At 31.8% G+C, this 20,562-nt stretch overlaps 2 protein-coding genes across 3 annotated transcripts; one reads left to right on the top strand and one right to left on the bottom strand.

Annotated features, from left to right (window-relative positions):
• Nucleotides 1-4,309: 4,309 nt before the first annotated feature.
• On the bottom strand, nucleotides 4,310-12,658 carry LOC139517195 (uncharacterized). Its single transcript, XM_071307919.1, has 4 exons — nucleotides 12,475-12,658; nucleotides 7,628-8,336; nucleotides 6,195-6,452; nucleotides 4,310-5,165 (listed from the first exon to the last, which is right to left on the bottom strand). Exons 2-4 carry the CDS (start codon nucleotides 8,319-8,321, stop codon nucleotides 4,762-4,764), a joined length of 1,356 nt encoding a protein of 451 aa, XP_071164020.1. The 5' UTR covers nucleotides 8,322-8,336; nucleotides 12,475-12,658; the 3' UTR covers nucleotides 4,310-4,761.
• A 1,425-nt stretch (nucleotides 12,659-14,083) lies between these two features.
• Nucleotides 14,084-18,526, top strand: LOC139517196 (DNA ligase 1-like). 2 transcript variants are annotated; one of them, XM_071307921.1, is made up of 2 exons: nucleotides 14,084-14,261; nucleotides 16,131-18,526. In XM_071307921.1, the coding sequence occupies exon 2, from the start codon at nucleotides 16,187-16,189 to the stop codon at nucleotides 17,858-17,860; it is 1,674 nt and encodes a 557-aa protein (XP_071164022.1). In that variant the 5' UTR covers nucleotides 14,084-14,261; nucleotides 16,131-16,186; the 3' UTR covers nucleotides 17,861-18,526. The 2 variants fall into 2 exon arrangements, with proteins under 2 accessions (XP_071164022.1, XP_071164021.1); XM_071307920.1 differs by lacking the exon at nucleotides 14,084-14,261 and adding an exon at nucleotides 14,313-14,419.
• The last annotated feature ends 2,036 nt before the right edge of the window (nucleotides 18,527-20,562 follow it).

Here is a 20,562-nt window from a genome sequence, read left to right on the forward strand (position 1 = left end):
AATAGGTAAATTGTCAAAATAGGGGTACGGCAGTCACCACCGTGTCATATACTCAATTAGAACTAAAACAAACAAATATTTAACAAAGAAGCACAAAAAACATCTATCAAATTTAAGAACCACATTCATTGCAAATTACTTTATATGTATTTTAAATCAACCCATAAAGGATTGAAATATTCAAATTCCCGTGACTGTATGATGTGCATCTATACTATAAAATTTTGAACATTCACCATAAGATAGAACTCTGAGAATAATAAATATGTAAAGCAGTGATTCGGATAAAAAAGTGCAAATGTATCGTAGATAGTATAATGAATTTATAACTAGTGACAAATAGAGTTGTCTTTCTTTTATTAGATATTCAAAGTATGCGTTGTATTTTGTATTCGTTAGGTCAATAGCTGTGAACCAAAAAGTTCGGGACAAACAATCTCCAAAATTGTATAATATTTAGTGAATGCTTCAATATAGTTTCCATGTATAAAGACAGTATATTTAAAAACCTAATTATCTGTAATAAAACTTCATCGCAAGCCGTGGGATTTGACTGTTTTTCATTTCTATTATTTTGTAATATTTGAAAATGAGGAAATATGGTATGATTGCCAAGAGGACAATTATCCACCACTGTTCAAATGAAGTGGGTGTCAGGAGTTATAGACAACCGTAAGGTCTTCAACAATGAGATACACCAATACAATGTAAACGGCAATAAAAGGCCCGACATGAAACGCTTCAGCTTTTTCAGTTCTTGTGCGTCCTATGCTTTCACATATTTGGCTTTGAATGTAAAACAAGAAAAGTGCTTCATATGAATAAAATTTATAATGTGTTATATTATTATACATAATTATTAAACAATACACATAGCAATTACATTTGAAATAGTATATCAACTAAGATTATGAAAAACACTTCATTTGTATTTGATTTCTTTTGTTTGTTGTGTCATGAATTGGTTCGTGTTTTGGGGTTTTTTTTCTTCACGTTTTTAATTATTTCACATTTGAGTCATGTTGTGAGCTTTTATATTCGACTATACGATAAAGATTTTTCTCAATATTGTAGGCTACATTATTTCCTAATGTTGATTTAACACATGCCAATAAGACTGTTGTGGATAAATGTTGCATATGCACTCATGCTACATCATTTATATTCATTCAATTTACATTTAATCGTGTCCTATATTAAGACATCGTGGCGCGTGTTTATTCTTTAGATAAATGTTATAATTTAAGTAGAGAAAGGTGCTTTGGACATACTTAACATATAAAAGTTACACTTTGTAAATACAATTGTTTCACCAACCACACCTCTTTAGGGGAGATACCAGTAGTATACAATATTCATAGATATTTAGTTTTGAACATCGGTATTCTACTGCGCCTTCATTCACGTACTGGTTCCAATGTTTAATCTCATAGAGACATAACTACGGAATGTTACCAGTATAAAAACACATATGTTAGGGGCGAAAATTTAATTCTGAGGAAGACCCAAAGCGTAGGGACGATTATTACAGAATTTTAGTATAAGTTTATAAACTTTTAGAAGTTCGGGGCATACAAATGTTGAATATATGCTGCACGGCCCTATGTTTTGACCTTTGAATAAATAAATTATATATATGTATCAGCATTCGTAAAGGGAGATTACTTTGCCTATATTTACAGAAGTACAATCTACACTGTTATTCTTATTATTTTCACAAATGATTTAATGCACAAAGCAATGTCTTTCACATTCAAATGATTGAGAATAAAAACAGATTTGTCAAGTAACTTACTTTTCCTTACTATACACAAATTTCATGATTTTTTTTAATGTCTACCACCAAGCAGATATGCGTTTCCAGATGCACCTGTAACAAGTGAGGAATATGAGCTGTTTTCAAGGTGTTCCGTTGGTTGATAAAGTCTAACGTCTTAAGTTTTTATGAACTATCCCCCTTTTGTTGGGTTAATATTTTTTCTCTTTTTTTTTTACAAAAGTAAAATTTACAAATGATTGTTAGAAACTGACATAAAATAGAGATATAGAATGTAGCAATTTCATATCCCCTATTGTTGTCTTTTTTCGAAGTTTTACAACACATGTATTTATCATTGTAATAAATAGGTTGCATGTCTACGAGAAAATGAGTTAAAAACTTGTATCATTTGTTTTTATATAAATTTACAAAAATATTATATATATATAAAAAAAAAAATGATATATCTCTAAATGCACAGGTCAGCACGTGTTTCAAAAACAATCTTTATTGTGTACGTTGATGACCAAGACCTTTAATGTTATCATCGTAAATATTTGCGAATGTACATATTTATGAAAGTTTCAAATATTTGAATACACAAGCCTCTCCTTTTCTTATATATGATCAATAAAACAATGATAAATAACTGCTGGTTAGGAATAAATACCTACCAAACTAGGCTTAAATATGGTAATCATAAATCGACACATAGGGGACAGTGCACGAATGATAAAAATCAAAAGAAATGAGAAGGAAAATTATCAATGTTTAAGACTATACAGGGAATACCAAGCACTTGACCTTAAAGCATTATATGACTTTTGAACAGCGGTAAACTACTGTTGCCTTTATCTTATAAAAATATAGATATAATCTCAGCAAAAACTAAATCTTTTAAAGAGATAAAACAAACATCATTCTATGTCAGAGGTACCTAGAGTAGATTATCTCAACCGACGGAACATTTACAAGGTATTTTATATCAAGCATAGATTATAGGGATGCAAAACCACACGGAGAAGGTATATTTGATCTAAAATTGTGACATGAAATTATAGATAGTCGTTTTACTTAGTTTTAAAAAAACTATGATGTAAAGAATGTCCCATCACATATTCCATTGTACGTGTAAAATGGTAAAAGTGACTTCGTTTCCCAAAAAGTTTTTATAACACTACATAACAAGTATTATGATATTCATCTAGTGAAGTTAAAGCAACTTTATGTAGAGGATTTATTTGTTCTACAGTTTGATTTAGATTTTAGGTATTCGTTGTTATTCTGTAGTTACTAGTTAACATATCGAAATGTACTATCATATCATTTGATTATGTATTTCTCTGTCCTGAGTATTCTTGCATGGACTTGCATATATTTGTACGGTATTCCTGTCATGTAATATTGTTATTATAGCGGTATATTTAACATTGCCATTAAGCGAGAGGTTTGGCTAGCCACACAGCCATGTTTAACCAATTTTTGTTCTTAAAATTGTTCTGAATCAAGTCAGGTGTTATCTAATAGTTTGTTTCTTTGTGTGTTGCATTGCCATTTGTTTTTTGCCGCACTTCAGTGTTTCTGTTGTTTCGTTGTCTCCTCTTATAGTTGGTGTGTTCCCTTGGTTTTAGTTTGTAACCCCGGATTTTTTTTTCTCTCAGTCGATGTATTGCTATTGAACAACGGTATACTACTGTTACCTTTATGTACATCCACCTTTAACCATGACAACAATGCTTTATATATTGCATACGAAGTGCTTTTCAGATTTACCTTCTCGTTGAATTTCAGGAAGGTATAAATACGTAGACACGGTAGGAGCTATATGAACAAATGGGCCCTAAAATTAATAACCAAATTATTCTACATTATACTTCCCCGGAGGGAGTTGGAACCTCAGTTTCTTCATGTTTGTTTTGTGTTTTTTTTTTTTCATTTATCAACAGGAAATTATGTAAAACATGAGAAAATCATGTCAGCACTGAGACATTGTCTACTTAGCTAATAATACATTCGGAGACGAGCAGTCCATCAAAAACCAAAATGGACCGAATGTTTGAAAATGAAAAGCTTAGTAGGTCGTTTGCGTCCGAAGCACTTTTCTGGATTTATCAAGAACACTCAAACCCGAAACTTTTCAGTGATTTTTGCAATTTTCTGCATGAAGAAAACACATTTAAGTTCAACAATTAAAATTGTCAGAGCAAATGGATTTTGAACAGAATAAAAATATACAATAAATATATTCAATTTGATCAAAATAAATTATAAAGAATCGAAGCACTAGTTACCTGATAAAGCTTATTCTAAGGGTTTTGAATTTCTGTTAACAAATTAAAAAGCGATTTAATTGTGTCTCTTACTTGCTACAAGGCGTATGGTAAAGTTCAAAGGTTAAACCGCAGCGGTACAAAACCAGTGGAAAAGAATAGAGTGTCTAAGATACCGATATGGTGGATTTCGACACATGTTTCTGGGGTAACTTTTAAGAAATGCTAGATATAAAATTCATGTGAGTAAAATATTTACAAATGCGACAAAACAAAAGTAAAAAATGAACTGTACAATGTATTTACAAAAGAGGAATAAGATAACAGAAAACTGGATAATAATCCTAATATCACAAAGAAACATTTGAAACAGTTTAAGAACGAACATGAATCTCAATGTTGTTAGTAATGCTATAAGTTATTCTAATCCAATGCGAATGTCGTTAAAGGATAAGGCAATGACAACATGGCATCCATTGTTTAAATCATTTTTTTAACACAGCAAAAAAAAAGGAACATCTTATTTAGAAACAACGAAAAAGGTACAACTCAATATTATCTATTCTTACGAACAGAAAATCAAATAGTTTCACAATACGAACCAAAATTTGTTTCTGTGATTAATCAAGCTTAATATGCACTGTTGTAGTGGTCATTTGCCAAATCTGTATTTTCCACTGTCTTTTCAATATTAGACTTTGAAAAATTCGTATCTTAATGTTAGATATTTTGTTATTTCTTGAAAAATTCGTATCTTAATGTTAGATATTTTGTTATTTCTTCTGAGAGAACTTTACGTTTCATTCCATATTTCTCTACATCAACACGATCTGGATGATAATGTACAACTGCTCTCTGTAAAATCTTCTTTAAATCTGTAGGTGGCTTTTTACCATCCTCCGGTACTCCTTCGAGTTTATGTTCAGGATTTACCGGTGGGAATGTCTTGTACACATACTTTAAAAACTCGTCAGATCGTGGTTTCGAATGTTTTTCATCTTTTTGTTTCAAGTCTATCATTTCACTTTCTAGTTCTTTCAAGTACTTCTCCCTGATTTTTTGCCATTCCTCGCTCTCTTGTTTTACTGTTTCTTCTTGATATCTAGCAATAATTGCTTTACAGTCCTCAAACCATTCTACAATAAACAAATATGACAGATAAAATTATGTTTGTGATTTCTGTCGCATCTAGAGTAGACCTTATTATGGAGTAAACTTTTTATCAAATATTTACATCATCTAAGTCTTCACATCTACAGTGTAATGTGTGTACAAAGCTACAAAGCTTCTTTGTACGATGGCCCATTAGATCACCAAAAAACATTTGTTGAATAAATCATTGGACAGGGTGGCTGAAAATGTTGTTTGACTAGTCCGTCACTGTATTTACAATTCGTGGATCTCTACATACTAGCCAACTTATCTGCTGTTCATTATGTACTTACATACATGTGTACCCCAAAAAATAGATGCAGTGCTTATACGTTTAGTGTTTTGATTCATTTCCGATGTTAACGTTACACAAAAATAATAAAATTTTAAGATCTTAATGTAATCTTTTAATAATCGTGCATACAAACAGATATAAGAATCGAATTTGTGTTGTGTTTCAAGTCTAGTTTTGAAATAGAGTATATATTCCACAAGTACCAATTGTGTATACCAAACAGTTAGATCAAAATGATAACTCTCAAGATAAAAAAAATAAATACAACTCGAAACAACAAAAATTAGGACAAATTACGCTAAAAATTTAAATGAAAAACTGAAACATTTCATGTAAACTCCTTGCATGTTTAAGGATTTTTCAAAGGGTTTAGGTCGTTTCAAGAGCAAATACAGTCATGTAAATTTTATTAAAGAACGCTAAGTAATGTCGCGAGAAGGACAAACGTTTGTATGTTGCAAACAATCTAACAGAGTATATTAAATGTCAAAAAATTCAATTTATTGTACGCTAGTAAATTTATTCGTTACTTTTCGACAATTACTACGGTGAAACAAAACCATTAGTTCAAATATATTGGACTGTCTTTGCCTTTATAAAAAAACACTTCTTTTTTTTGTAAGGATTTCTCTCATTTAGTAACTTTTTTTACTTATTATATTGTATTTTGAGAATATTTTTCTCATAAATCTTTATCAATGTAAAGAGGACTGGATACCTTCGCCGTGAAAATTTCTAGGATGCATAGAGTTGGCTAGCTGAATTGCTCGCAATAGATATTCCTTAGCCTTGTACTTCAGTTTGAGGACTTTGTCGTAAACCTTTCCTATCCGACTGAGAGCTATGGCTTCCATTTCTACTTCAGTTATCTCTCTGGTTTTTAATACAGCTTTTGTATGCCAATCAATAACTTCGTATACCATGTCAATGTTCAGTTTTTCCTCATCCATCAATAACTTACGGAACAGTTCTTCTCCTGTTTTGAAATTTAAAAAAAAACTAAATAAATCATTAATGTCAAACTTTAAATGTGTATGATGAAGATCTGAATTACTGCCAATATGAACAATTCTTAATATCTATACAGATAAAAAAAGAACATTACAAATGAATAAAATTCAGACTAAAATTTCAAAGTAAAATTCAATGTCGAAATCGGAGCACAGAACATACCACTTAATGGAATAGAATAGGGGAAATTGTGGATAAAAACAAAACTATAGGGTATCAGACCTGATAGCACAGTAACGGTCAAACGACGTAAATTTTCCAAATCAACCAAAAGCACCAGAACTCATGAAATCGAAATGTTTACGAACTATGATAACATCTTCATTTGTTATACCTCAGTATGTTTTTTTCTATATAAAAAAAAAATGAAAATAGTTGTGCTATTTCATTCCACAGACTATTTGCCAGTCAATAGTTTCAAAGACTACTACCCCGGTTAATAGTTTCATAATCATCTTTCCAGTACTTTTTCATGGTTATTTTTAATTGGACAATAATGATGTCATTGACTGTTTTGCTTGGCAACGTCAAACTCTAATATTGTAAATGGTATAATCTGTGCGTGTCGAGGAATTATAAAAGAGAGAAAATCTTCGCGCGCATTTTTTAAAGATCTAAAATATAGTACCTTATTCATAATGTGGGTTCTGTAGTCGTATTCTGAGAGTGAATTTGCGTTTTGTGTACTTTAGCTTAAATTTAGCATATGCACGGAAAATTTAACACAAGTTTTTAGTCTTTATTGCAATTAATGAAATATTTATAAATGCAAGAAGAACTATAAAAAAAAAGGGTTTAGTTCATCTTGTGCATGTCATGTTATGTGACATTTTTTTCTTTTCTTTCAGATGATATTTGTACACTTTTAGAAAATTAGTTAATTTGGTAAATAAAAACACTTAATGACTGTGTTGTTCAGTATAATAAAACACCTAATGACTGGTTGTGCGGGTAATAGCAAGTTTGTTGTCCCTTCGCATACCAACTATTGCTCTCGGCTTTGCCTCGAGCAATAGTTGGTATCTCAGGGACAACAAACTTGCTATTACCCTCACATCCAGTCAATAGGTGTATACTATTTAACGATTCAAATTTCTAGTACGGGATATTGAGTTACCTGGAGATATTATACCAGCTTACCTATCTGATTTGCTTGCATAGATTCAGCTATACATTGATGCATAAGAACGTCACTTTCCAGTACCTCTGCCTCCTGTTCTATATGAGGTAAAGGTATAGTCCTACCACAAGAAGCTGCTTCTGTTACAGGGTAATAGCATTCTCTCATTTGATACATTGCAACTTTGAAGTTCTTTTCTTGAATAGCAGTAACACCAGCATGAAAATGACACGTTGCAATATGTATGTAACACTCAGCCTTAACTGTAGGTATTTCAATCTTTGGGAGTACATCATAGAATACTTTAACACGTTTATCAAATTCAATAGCACAAGCTCTTCCCTTTTTCAAGTCTTCCCAAAAGCCAATGGCCGTTGTACACAGTTTGTCTCGCCAATCATTACTTTTTACATCTCGCGATTTCAGCCATGCTTCTGAGATGTATTGGAAAGCCTCTTTGTAAAAATGAACAATAACAGACGCTCTATCGTTCAAGGCATCAGCAATGTTTCCCAGTCTCCACGACACCATTCCTAAATTTTTGGCAGACGAACTTTTTTCATCATGATTTTGACTAGTATTGTATGCTTTATAATATAAGTTTAAAGCTGTCTGGAGACGATCATGCTGAATAGCAGGAGTGAAACTTTCCGTTGCTGTCAAATATATTTTGTTTCCCTCCTCGCGAAAACGAATGGACGTAGATGAAGACATGATTGATAATTTAAACTGAAATAAAAGAGAAGCACTATCAGAAAATGTGCAAAATAAATTCGTTAACTAAAGGGTAATAAAATCCACATAACTGAGACTATCGGTGTTATTCAGTTAACGCTTATTGTTACTAATGCATACATCATGGACATTTTGATCGCATATGTAATTTCACGGACAGTCACGTGATAAACCAAAACCTAAGAAGAGGTCAAAGTCAAAAATTCAAAGAGACAGCGACCGATTGAGAAAGTTTATAGAGAAGAAATAAATGTCTCAATTTTCGTTTCAGTGACTTCAGGACAAGGAATTCTCCGCTTTTACATGCTCCACACAAGACGAATCCGCGAAACAGCACATAAACAAGTTAAACGCGTCTCAACGAAACTCCCTTAAAGAAATCGCTACATGCTCAAATGTGAAAATTCGAAATTGGAAACTGTAATGAAAGATAATGTGATGCTGAGAAACAATTTGGACAAATTAGATTTGGAACGTTTTCAACATGGTCGAATAAATCAAAAAGATTCAACATGAGTTAGCTGAGCATAGAAGTAGAACTGAAATTTTTTTTATAAGAAATATTGCGTTTGAAAGATAGAAACCTTAATTTAACTAACACTAGATCTCGTTTAACCAAAAATTTGAAAATTGTTTAGATGCAAGACTGTCATGTTATTAATTAATTACAGAAGAAATTCAGAAACTCAAAGTACAAAATTCCAACGATATACGTGAACATTAGAATTTGCTTCGTGAACTTTCAATCGCCGCGAATCAAATTGAAAGTTTGCGTACAAACTATTCCCACAATTCCCATCAACGCCAACGACGAGGAGGATACCCACGAAGATAACCGAAGTAAAATTGTCTCAATTCAGCTGGGACACCGAGTTTAGGTGGAGTATTGGCGAATGTGGCGCCCGAATATAACCAGGAGGATTTGGACAATTGTGAATCAGATATAAGGTCAATTTAAACAAATTATTTTAAGTGGTATTGTGACAAATTGTTAATCCATTTACCTAACCTTTTACATTTCTTTGTGTTTAATTAATTATATTGTTAAATATATAGTTGTGTCGTAATGGAAAACACCTTGTCGTGACGATAAGAATTAAATTCGTTGGATACTAATCCTTTTCTATAGATACTGTTTTTGATAGTATGAAATTCAAAACAGTGTAGCTGTGGCCATTGATTGACCCATCAAAATCATCCATTGACTGGGACAATTTACGTGAACGTTTGTCTGTAACAACCACTGTTCATGACGTACCTACGATAGACATTTAAACTGTGGGGTCAACAAAGGTTTCTTAACGCCTTTAATTATAAAATAATTCGAAAAATTAATCAGGAATAACCTTTGTGTTTTGATTTATATAATTGATATAAATCAAAATATCGTGTTATTTCTGATTAATTTTTCGAATTACTTTATTTAGGTGTTGAGAACCTTTGGTGACCCCATAGTTTAAGTTTCTTTAAAAAGTACATAGTGAGCATTGGTCGTTACATACAAACGTTCACCTAAATTGTCCCAGTCAATGAATGATTTTAATGTGTCAATCAATGGCCACAGCTACACTGTTTTGAATTTCATACTATATACTTTTGTATGTTATTTGGAAGTCAGTTTATATAAGTCTTCGTTCTGGTACTGTCGGGACCTTGCTAATAAAGTTTAAAGTATTGGTATTCCGTCTTTCAGTTACAATTACCGGAAAAGCCCCGGTTATATATGCCTTATAATATAAGTTTAAAGCTGTTTGGAGACGATCGCGCGGAAGAGCAGGAGTGAACCCTTGTGTTGCTGTCAAATATATTGTGTTTCCTTCTTCGCGAAAACGAATGGACGTAGATAGAGACATGATTGAATATTTAAACTGGAATAAAAGAGAAGCACTCTCAACAAATGTACAAAATAAATTCGTTAACCAAAGGGTAATAATATCCGAATAACTGAGACAACCAAAGACAAATTGAAAAGAATTTTCTTATTATTATTAACCGAACTTAAATTAACTCCCGAAATTGAACAACACAATCGTATATAACAATTATTCTTAATGGCAAAGTTGTAGTTCTTACAATGTTTAAGATTGACTTGCATCATTCCAAACTATCATATTCAGTCATTTTGGGGCAAGATTATGAAATTTGTAATATCTAACAATTCAAAAGATATTGTCGCTTCAATTACACACACATCGCATCTGTGCTTTTATTTTTACGATGTGATGTACTTATTTTGAGTCAAATTATAAGATATTGATTCAGTGGAAGGTATTCAAAAATGAGACTTTATGTTTTACGGCATTTGATTAAACTCAGTATTAATTAATTGGTGTTTTCATAATGGCCCTGTTCTACTTCTACTTCGACCGCAAAGTGACCATCGGCATTGGGTTCCGTTGACTATCCTGTCACAGTTTGGTGTGCACTTGCATACTTAGAAGGTCCAACAAATAATTAAAGAGAAAGGGACAATATGAAAGAGTATAGGTCTATCAATGACCTGAGATGCTTATGATGGCCAGAGTCGACGCCTAATGACATGGAAGCCTCCAATGACATTATCACAGCGGACATAATTGACATACACCAGAACCACTACGAAAACAAGCATTACTTTATATATTTATCCAACAGCTAAACAAATGGAAAGTTTAATGAAACAACTAAGAATTATTGGTATATAATGTCAAGCTCAAATCAAAACGATGACAACAGGGCATTATTACGGGCCATTAAGGATAGAACCAGCTCCTAAGTATTTTTTTTTTATATATTCAAGCACATATCATGCTAATAAAACTTAAATTCAGTCAGTAATGACATTTGCAATTTTAACTTTCTGTGACCGAGGATTATTGATCATTATTTATTCGCATGTAGGGTACGGGATTTCTTAAAACGGTCAGCCAACTTGAATTTGTATCGTTTTGTATACCTTAGCCGTATTTGGCACAACTTTTTGAAATTTTGGGTCCTCAATGCTCTTCAACTTTGTATTTGTTTGGCTTTTTAACTGTTTTGATATGAGCGTCACTGATGAGTCTTATGTAGACGAAACGCGCGTCTGGCGTATTAAATTATAATCCTGGTACTTTTGATAACTATTTACACCACTGGGTCGATGCCACTGCTGGTGGATGTTTCGTTCCCGAGGGTATCACCAGCCCAGTAGTCAGCACTTCGGTGTTGACATGAATATCAATTATATGGTCATTTCTATAAATTTTCTGTTTACAAAACTTTGAATTTTTCGAAAATCTAAGGATTTTCTTACGCCCAGGAGTAGATTACCTTAGCCGTATTTGGCACAACTTTTTGAAATTTTGGGTCCTCAATGCTCTTCAACTTTGTATTTGTTTGGCTTTTTAACTGTTTTGATCTGAGCGTCACTGATGAGTCTTATGTAGACGAAACGCGCGTCTGGCGTATTAAATTATAATCCTGGTACTTTTGAGATCTTTTGATAACTTTTTACACCACTGGGTCGATGCCACTACTGGTGGATGTTTCGTTCCCGAGGGTATCACCAGCCCAGTAGTCAGCACTTCGGTGTTGACATGATTATCAATTATATGGTCATTTTTATAAATTTTCTGTTTACAAAACTTTGATTTTTTCGAAAATCTAAGGATTTTCCTTAGATTTTCTTACGTCCAGGAGTAGATTACCTTAGCCGTATTTGGCACAACTTTTTTAAATTTTGGGTCCTCAATGCTCTTCAACTTTGTATTTGTTTGGCTTTTTAACTGTTTTGATCTGAGCGTCACTGATAAGTCTTATATCTCTTATGTAGACGAAACGCGCGTCTGGCGTATTAAATTATAATCCTGGTACTTTTGATAACTATTTGTACTTGCTGGTTTTATTAATCATTCAATAATGCGCTTAGCTTGTTACTCTAAAGTGCACTATTTTCGTTTATGTTTAAAAATGTTAATGTGTAAAAGTTGCTTTGAAGGTTACTAAATGAATGAAGTCCCCGTGACATTGTATACACAGGGTATTATGATTTATTAGGTCAGTGTGATTCAAAGATTAAGGTCGATACATATATTGAGCAATGAAATTTTAATATTCATTTTGAAAAAAAATGATATTAATTACTGACAACAAAAACGGAAAAGGCATTTACCTGTTATAGGAATGAAACAGGACCAAAATCTGGTATCAAATCCAATCAAATCCGAAACCGAAAGTTAAAAGTCTAAATATAGGTCTGACTATATCGATCAACTTTTATGAATTTATACGATTTTAAAACTGATATAAATTAATAAAAGATCATTGCAAGAGAAATTCATTGATAGTTCAATGAATGCTGACAAAATATAATTTTTCCACAAAATGTCAAAATGTCAACTATATTCGTTCCTCCTAAAATGAAGTGCATTATTTAATATGGGTCATTTATAATTTCTGAAAATGCAAAATTGAATACAAGTTACTAGGTTAAACCACCCTCTTTATTATCAAATCAAAACAAACAATGCTTCTAGATCAACATACAGATATTGAAATCTTAATTAGTAAATGTCATGCAATAATTTATAATATCCTGTTACGTGTAAAATAGTTTTTGATACTAGGGGCAGGTGCAGTATTTAGTTTGGACAAAAAATTTACACGTTTTAGTCTAGTTTATCATGACCAATTATTTGTTTTCAAAACCAAACTTTTTTATATTTTCTTTCTGAGTATTGATTGATTGATTGTCAAATTTCCATGTTATTCTGAAAAATACCCTTATGAATTGTTTTTAAAGGTTTCAAAAATAACCAACATCACCAGCAGAGAAAGTCCGCTAAGATAGCGATAAAACATGTTTAGTATTTTTTATCTTCTCTCGAATAATATTTCAATAAATATTATGTTGTTTGGCTTTCTTTAACTTATGGTTTGATTGGCTATTAGATGCATTCTTCCTTTTGCTTAAAATTCATGTCGACTTGAGTGTTACCCAATCTGTTCTCGATGCTGAATTTCTGTATTCTTTTGCTAAATAGAGACCATGTTTGTACTCATATATTGTGTATGTATCAGCAGACACAATAACTAGAAAAATACTTGTATCAAATGTTCGAAAGAAACTGTATAATGGTAACGATTATATCAAAATTGACCTCTCAACAGAATCTTGATTTATGAAAACGGGTTACCCAAATTATTTAGTGAGAGGCCATCAAACATACAATCATGCAGCATGATACGTATTCAACCACATGCTGTCTAAAAATAGGTTTTAATATAAGTCGCAGCCGAATATTTTTTTATTATTGTGTTTCGTGTTTACGTTCGTTTGGTTTTTTCCACCAAAGATAAAGAAAATGAATGCAATTTTTAATTGGTCAATCTATACCCGTATTAACTGATATGCTAATAATAAAAGTTAATCAATTATTATTAATATTTCAATAATGGTTATTTTACTCCTGTAAAAAATAATTCTTCGTAAACCAGACTACATGTACAAAATCAATTATATTCTAATATTTTAATTTGTTAACGTCAAAAGGACGCTTTTTTCATGAATACCTCCCCCTTTTTTTAAAAGATCATATATATATAAAATAATCGTACTGATAAGCTTATTGAAAACATGTGAAATGCATATAAGCCTCTTTGAATGCTGCATGTTATCTGATATGTTCACTTCACAGTTCAATGTATCAAAATAAAGGGAATTATGATCAATATAAGCATTGATTTCATAACTCAGTTTATGAACAAAATCGTTTTTGTTCAGTATAACGAACCACTTGTCCTGTACAGACTCCTGGGTGTTTTAACAAACGAGACTGATTAATATTGAAAAGTGTTAATTACAAAATCAAACTACTTGTCTGAAGAGGGAAAAAATTAAATACACGTTGGATAGACGATTACATAGTTTTCTGTAATAGCTATTTATCTGATTGAAAGGTAAGAAGTGTAGAATTGTAATAATTTGGATAAACATTTACATAGTTTTTTGTAATAGTAAATTCTCTGATTGAAAGGTAAGAAGTGTAGAATTGTAATAATTTAGAAAGACGATTACACGGTCTTTTAGCTGTCATAGTAAATTCTCTGATATAGAGGTAAGAACATTAGAATGGTATTAAGAATGTGTCAGAATTGTTATCCATAAAACTTTATTTTATTTCATTCAGTTTTAAACAGTTAATATGTTTATTTTTGCACATGTTGTGACATTTTAAAGTTTATATAAAGATAAGAAAATGAGACAGCTACCCACCAGTGACAAAATTACATCGAACTAAGCAATTTTTATAAGTCGCTGTGCAGCCTTAATTAACTGATGATCAAAACACATAATTTACGGATAAGCTATAAAAGGTCCGTCATGACAATCGTTGAAAAGAGAAAAAAACAACTGTACAACACAAAAACAGAAAGCCCATATGTTAGAAAACAACCAACGACAACTGATCTATATGCTCTTGACTTGGGATAGGCACGTACAGATTGTGCCAGCGGGGTTAAACTCGACCCTCTTCTAACCTCGGACAGTGGTGTATCAGTACATCATTGTCGTAAAAAAACAAATTGTAAATATCAAAAAGGCTTAAAACACAACTATCAAACAGGCTTTAACGCAAAATACCGATCTACGATACTGGCAGTTACTGAAATCTAGTTTCAAAGCCAATTACATATGTTTCGCATCGACTTGCGTGATGTTTTTACTTAATAGTGGACGACAACGACAACTGACAAGCTATGAGTTTGTTAAAAACCGATATAGTTAGCAGGAATATCACTGTGTACTATTCAGTAAAACAAAAGCCTCGTATATGTCAGATTTACTAGTTATAAAATTCAGACGTATTTAAGTGATTTCTTTACTTTAAACAAAATAACAGTCATGTAATGTTTACTTTAAATGTCAATTTCTGTTTTAGAATTATTGTTCAGACTTGTATATTTGTAACAAATCACCTGTAGAAATCGAGGACAGTTCGTGTTATTTGGAAGCCTTTGTTATCTTCAGTTAGAATCATAACATTATGATATTAAAAATCTAAATTAAACAAAGTTGAACGGGAGATAATTATGAAGGTTTTTAACATTCACAAAACTATCGATCATTTAAAGATTTTGATCAGCCCAAGTAAGATTTTAGAGAATTATATTTTAGATCGTACCAGGGGTAACAAAGCAAATAAGTTTATCTCGAAGATAGGAACAAAGACACAAGCAAATAATGATTTTATAAAATATTTTGTATTTGGACTACTCAACGAAATTAAGTTTTGAAATTGACATAAGGACTTTATAATTTATTATATTTTTAATTTGAATTAGAGTTAAAACGAAGCTGTGAAAATAAATTCTGAATTAGTAGATAGCTTATTCTGGAATTAGGAAGTCACTGTGGGAATAAGCTTGCACAAAAAAAAGTTAAATCTAACAAGTTCTGCATTAGAAAAAAGTTTAAACTGTCGTACATTGTATACGGAATGATATAAATGATACAAGGAAGAAACTTATTTTAATAGATACAATTTTATACCTGGGTACATGGTAATTATCCAATGGTTGCTTATTAGTTTTCTTTAGATCGTTGACTCACTTAATGAACTATTTAAAGTGGGAACCTCTTTAAAACATTTCAACAATTTAACACGTAACTGTCATTTAAACAAGTGAATTGGAACCTCAATTTGGAATGGATATATATTTGAATGACTTTCTTATTATGACATATAGCATTCTTTCAGAACAACTGCGTTGTAAAGTCAGGTCGGAAAGTTATTAAAATCTTATTATTACATTTGTTTTGTACAGATAATTGGAATATTCGGAATCCATAGAATTCATTGTTCTTGGTCTGTATTGTCAACATGAAACAAAAGGCGAGGAAGACATTAAATGAAACGATGGTATGTTCAAAACGTAGACAAACAGTTACCGGCAAAATTGAAGACAAAACGAAAGACACCGCATTAGAGGCACCTTCGGATAAATGCGTCGAAAATGTGACTTTAAACACAATTTCAAATGAAGAAAGTAGTTTAGAAAATTGTGGAGAAATTACAACACTGGAACACCAGTCAAGTGAAAAGAAAGAGAAAAATTCTAATAAAGATATAATTATATCGAACTCAATTGAATTGGATGATTTCACAAAGGAACCGCCAAAAGAAATTGCCGACGACTCAAAGGAAATTGTAACAGTCGAAACAGTTACCGAAAATGAAGAGACTAGTTTAGAGGAAAAAGAAAATCGCAATAAAATGTCTTCTCCGACTAGTGCGAATGATAATAACAGTCGGACCAATCAACTTTCTACTATACTAGAAAATGTTAAAGGTGAAGAGAAAGAGATTAAGAACTCGTCGCCGAATCAGGCTAAAGTTCTAAAGGATAAGCAAAATAAACCCGAAGTATCTGGGGATAAAGGTAAGAGACTTGAAGACAATTTGCATAATGAAAGCACAATGTCAAAAGAAGAAACCAATATTTTCCCTATCATCATGCCGGATACGGATTCTGCCGTTATAAAACGTATAAAAGACACTAACGAACCTAAAAAGCCTTGTAAATCCGAATGTTCTATCCAAAGCGAAACAAAGGGAAAAGTTAGTTCGGAGTTAAACCCACGTCCGTTATCGTCTGTGTCCGAGCCTGGATATCGCAGTAACTCTGTGTCGAGTCAAAATTCGTCAAAGAAGCCTAAGAAAGTTTATTCTGGTATTAGATTTACTAAGAAGGAACTTGAATACTACTTGCCGAAAAGAAGCAATTTTAGTTGTCATGAAAAAGCCTTGAAAGATGGAGGTTATGATTTAGAGGCCATTGAAACAAAACGAAGACGAAGATTAACGCGCAAACAAAATATCAAAGACAAAGAGATAGAAGAAAAATTGAAAGAAATCGAGGATGTTAATGCAGCACCAGTTGTAGACGTAGAGTCTCCAGAAAAAGAAATAAAAGATGCCGACGAAGAACAAACTGAAATGGAAAGATCAAACAAACCAAAACGTAAAGGAAAGAAAAAAGATGAACAAGAAGTTAAAGTAGATCACACAGTTTTATTACAATATCTTAAATATGTGTTTGATAATAGAGAGGAATATTTTCTACATAAAAAACAATATATTCAACAAAATACAACTCGACTCAACGTTGATCCAGCATGTACCATTGCCCGATTCGGGCGTGCTTTTCAAAGAGGACAACATGGCAATATTACTGAACCTTTTTTACTGGAAGTTACACGCGGGATAAAGTCAAATTATGGTGATATACAACAGTGGTTACCTTCAAACAAAGAAAAACAAACGCAAGGAGTTCCGACTATTGAGGAAACAACTATTGACGAAAAAGACAAAACCGAATACGAAAAGGTAAAGCTTAAACTTGATAAATGGTTAAAAACTATTACTACTGCGCAGTTACTGAAAGCGAAAGAACTTTCATTGAAGGAACTTGGCGAGGAAGATAAACTGCAGAGTCAATGGTGGTCTACCCTCCAGCCGTGTCGATATCTGCGACAGAGAAGTGATTTGGGATAATTTTACGATAATTTGTATACTTCATTTTATTTTAGAAAATTGCATTTCTCAACCTGAGACGATATTGTACATTAGAATATCATGTCACCACAGATACACGGGTACTCATAACAACACCAAATTATAATATATGCCAGATATAGTGCAGATATTTTGTGAAAGTCAGGAACTACTATCCTGTTATAAAAAAAAATGGTATTCTTATCATTGAAACTCAGAGAGATAGAACACTTATTTTGAAGAAGGAGAAAAGGATTTTTAAATTGGAAAAACGTCAAAATGTGTGTGGGAAGAGTTATAGTTTGCGAAATACTTAAGAAGGTTTCATATTGATAATTTGTCTTTTAGCCGCAATTAGTGCAATATTTTTTTATTCAAATTACTTGAGTTTTGCAAGAGTTGCTGAATATTCTTTACGGGTGGTGTCACTTTTACCAATCTTTTCTTTAATGGATTTTTGTGATATATCGTAATAAACTGACAAACATTTAAGAATGAATTATTCTAAAAGAAAGGACAAGGTACAAAGCAAACATTTACAAGTGCTTTTAAATCGTTCAACATGTATACTTAAATTAAACGTTTTTCTACTCAGTTCGTTCAAGTATTTTCCGTATTTTTCACAATTTTATATGACTTTTTTGTTATTAAATTAATTAATATGTGTTTGGGTGTTTAAATGTCCTTGATATGAAAGTTGTTTAATGAATTCAACTGAAACAATACATATTCTGTTCTCTTCGAATTAAATGAGATACTTTTATACCTCGTCAAATTTAAAGCAACACCTGTATTTGAATACCTGCAAATTAATTTTTAATGTTGTTTTTTGTCATACAGAATTTATTGAACCTTGTGAAATGTGGGCGAATAGTGGATTTTCCATAAATGCTCAAATTTTGTTTGAAGCGAGAGAGAAAATTTTCAAAATATTCATTTTAGTGATACTTTTTTTGTGCTTATATAAGGTTCGATAGTATTATTGAAACATGTTACGCAGGCTTCGTGTACGACAAATAGATGCATAAAAAAGTCTTATAACTTAAAAGAAATAAATACCACATCTTGACAATAATTGTTTTGATTCAAAATATTTTCCTGAAAAGTGTAAAGGTTTTCTGTAACTATTGACAAGATTGTTTTTTTTATCAAAGTAATTGGTTTATTGATTGAGTAAAGGATTGTTGCTTTAAAAGATAATCATATTTAGGCTAATGCAAATGTTTTAATGTCTTTCAAATTGGCTTGGCCTGGCTTGTAATCGGACCAATGAATTTCAACACTCGAGGCGAGCACGCAGTTGCGAAACCATCGTAGTTGTTTTTCATTATTTTAGTTATGACGGTCGGGTAGTGTAATAATGGAGTCAGAGGTTATATATTTTGAATACTATTGTACCATCTTCCGCTATCTTTCCCTCGTTTTCCATATTTCCAAAATTCAAAAAGTTCAAATGTTACTTGAAGGAAATCCATTTTTAATTTTCTTTTAAAATATTTAACGTTATCACTTAAAAGAAATCTTTAAATTATTTTCCCCGAGGCTAAATGAATCTACTATTTGAAATATCAATTGGCTTGTACAAGAAATGAAGTTTGAAAGTATTTACAGCATTTTAAATGTAATTTCGAGTGTGTCATTGATATATTTGTTGAATATCTTGACCGATTTAAAGTACTATAGTATACGTATTAGTTACTATATTGATTCATTTGGAGAAATACGAGAATCATAATAATCTGCGGCCTTGTAAGACCTGTCAACTCACACACAGTCTGCATTGTCCCCAAGGACCACTTATAGATGAAAGATATTTTCAACTATTGTTGGTTTATTGTATTGAAATCCCTATCAGTTTACGAATCAGTCATAACAATTTACTTTTCGTATTCCACAAAAGACGTTTTTTACCAATTTGATTTGATAATATTGATCATGAGGGCAGGCGTAATATGGATTATAGGCGAAGTTAATTAAATCAAAACTATGTATGTAATTTGTAATTTGTTTCATTTGCTAGATTTTCCGAAATGAATAACTACTTTTTAACGTAAAATACATATATATATATATATATAGTGTAAAAAGGTTATATAATATACTTATCACTTACAAAAAGATTGAAAAAGTCATTACAGGCCTTTAAATTCCACTTGATGATGGTTTTCGATGGACACCAAAGTAAACATAAGTCAAAACAAGAATAAAAAAACTCATAATTGTCCATTTAAAATACTAATTTCCTTTACTGAGTTTTAAAATACATACACCATTCATCAATTTTACTTCCATGGTAGGATGTAGATTTTGCAGTCGGTTCACTTCTTCAGAGTTTGTCCACTTCTTACTTAAGGTATTGAAAAAGTATGTTAAATAAACCGCTGTTAGTATTATGCACATGTTTTAGATATAAAAAAGAAGATAAGGTATGATTGCCAATCAGACAACTCGCCACAAGAGACCAAATGACACAGAAATTAACAACTTAAGGTCACCGTACAGCCTTCAACAATGAGCAAAGCCCATACCACATATTCTGCTATAAAAGAGCCTGTTTAAACTCAGGAACCTTATCATTGGTTGCCTTTTTTAAGTTAGTAGAATTTGGTTTTGATGGTAGATCTTTCACAGTTTTCAATTGATTTTACTACATCTTTTATGTTTGGAGCGATTTAGAGATTAACAGTGCATATAATTTTTAC

This window comes from Mytilus edulis, chromosome 3, assembly GCF_963676685.1.
Source record: "Mytilus edulis chromosome 3, xbMytEdul2.2, whole genome shotgun sequence".
Taxonomy (NCBI): Eukaryota; Metazoa; Mollusca; class Bivalvia; order Mytilida; family Mytilidae; genus Mytilus; species Mytilus edulis.

Bases quoted from the DNA above. Each gene is read 5' to 3' on its own strand.
- LOC139517195 (XM_071307919.1), bottom strand. From the start codon at position 8,321: ATGTCTTCATCTACGTCCATTCGTTTTCGCGAGGAGGGAAACAAAATA. The intron at 6,453-7,627 runs GTAAGCTGGTAT...ATTTCAAAACAG, and splicing joins TATGCAAGCAAATCAGATAG to GAGAAGAACTGTTCCGTAAG. The intron at 5,166-6,194 runs GTATCCAGTCCT...TGTTTATTGTAG, and splicing joins TAGAAATTTTCACGGCGAAG to AATGGTTTGAGGACTGTAAA.
- LOC139517196 (XM_071307921.1), top strand. From the start codon at position 16,187: ATGAAACAAAAGGCGAGGAAGACATTAAATGAAACGATGGTATGTTCA.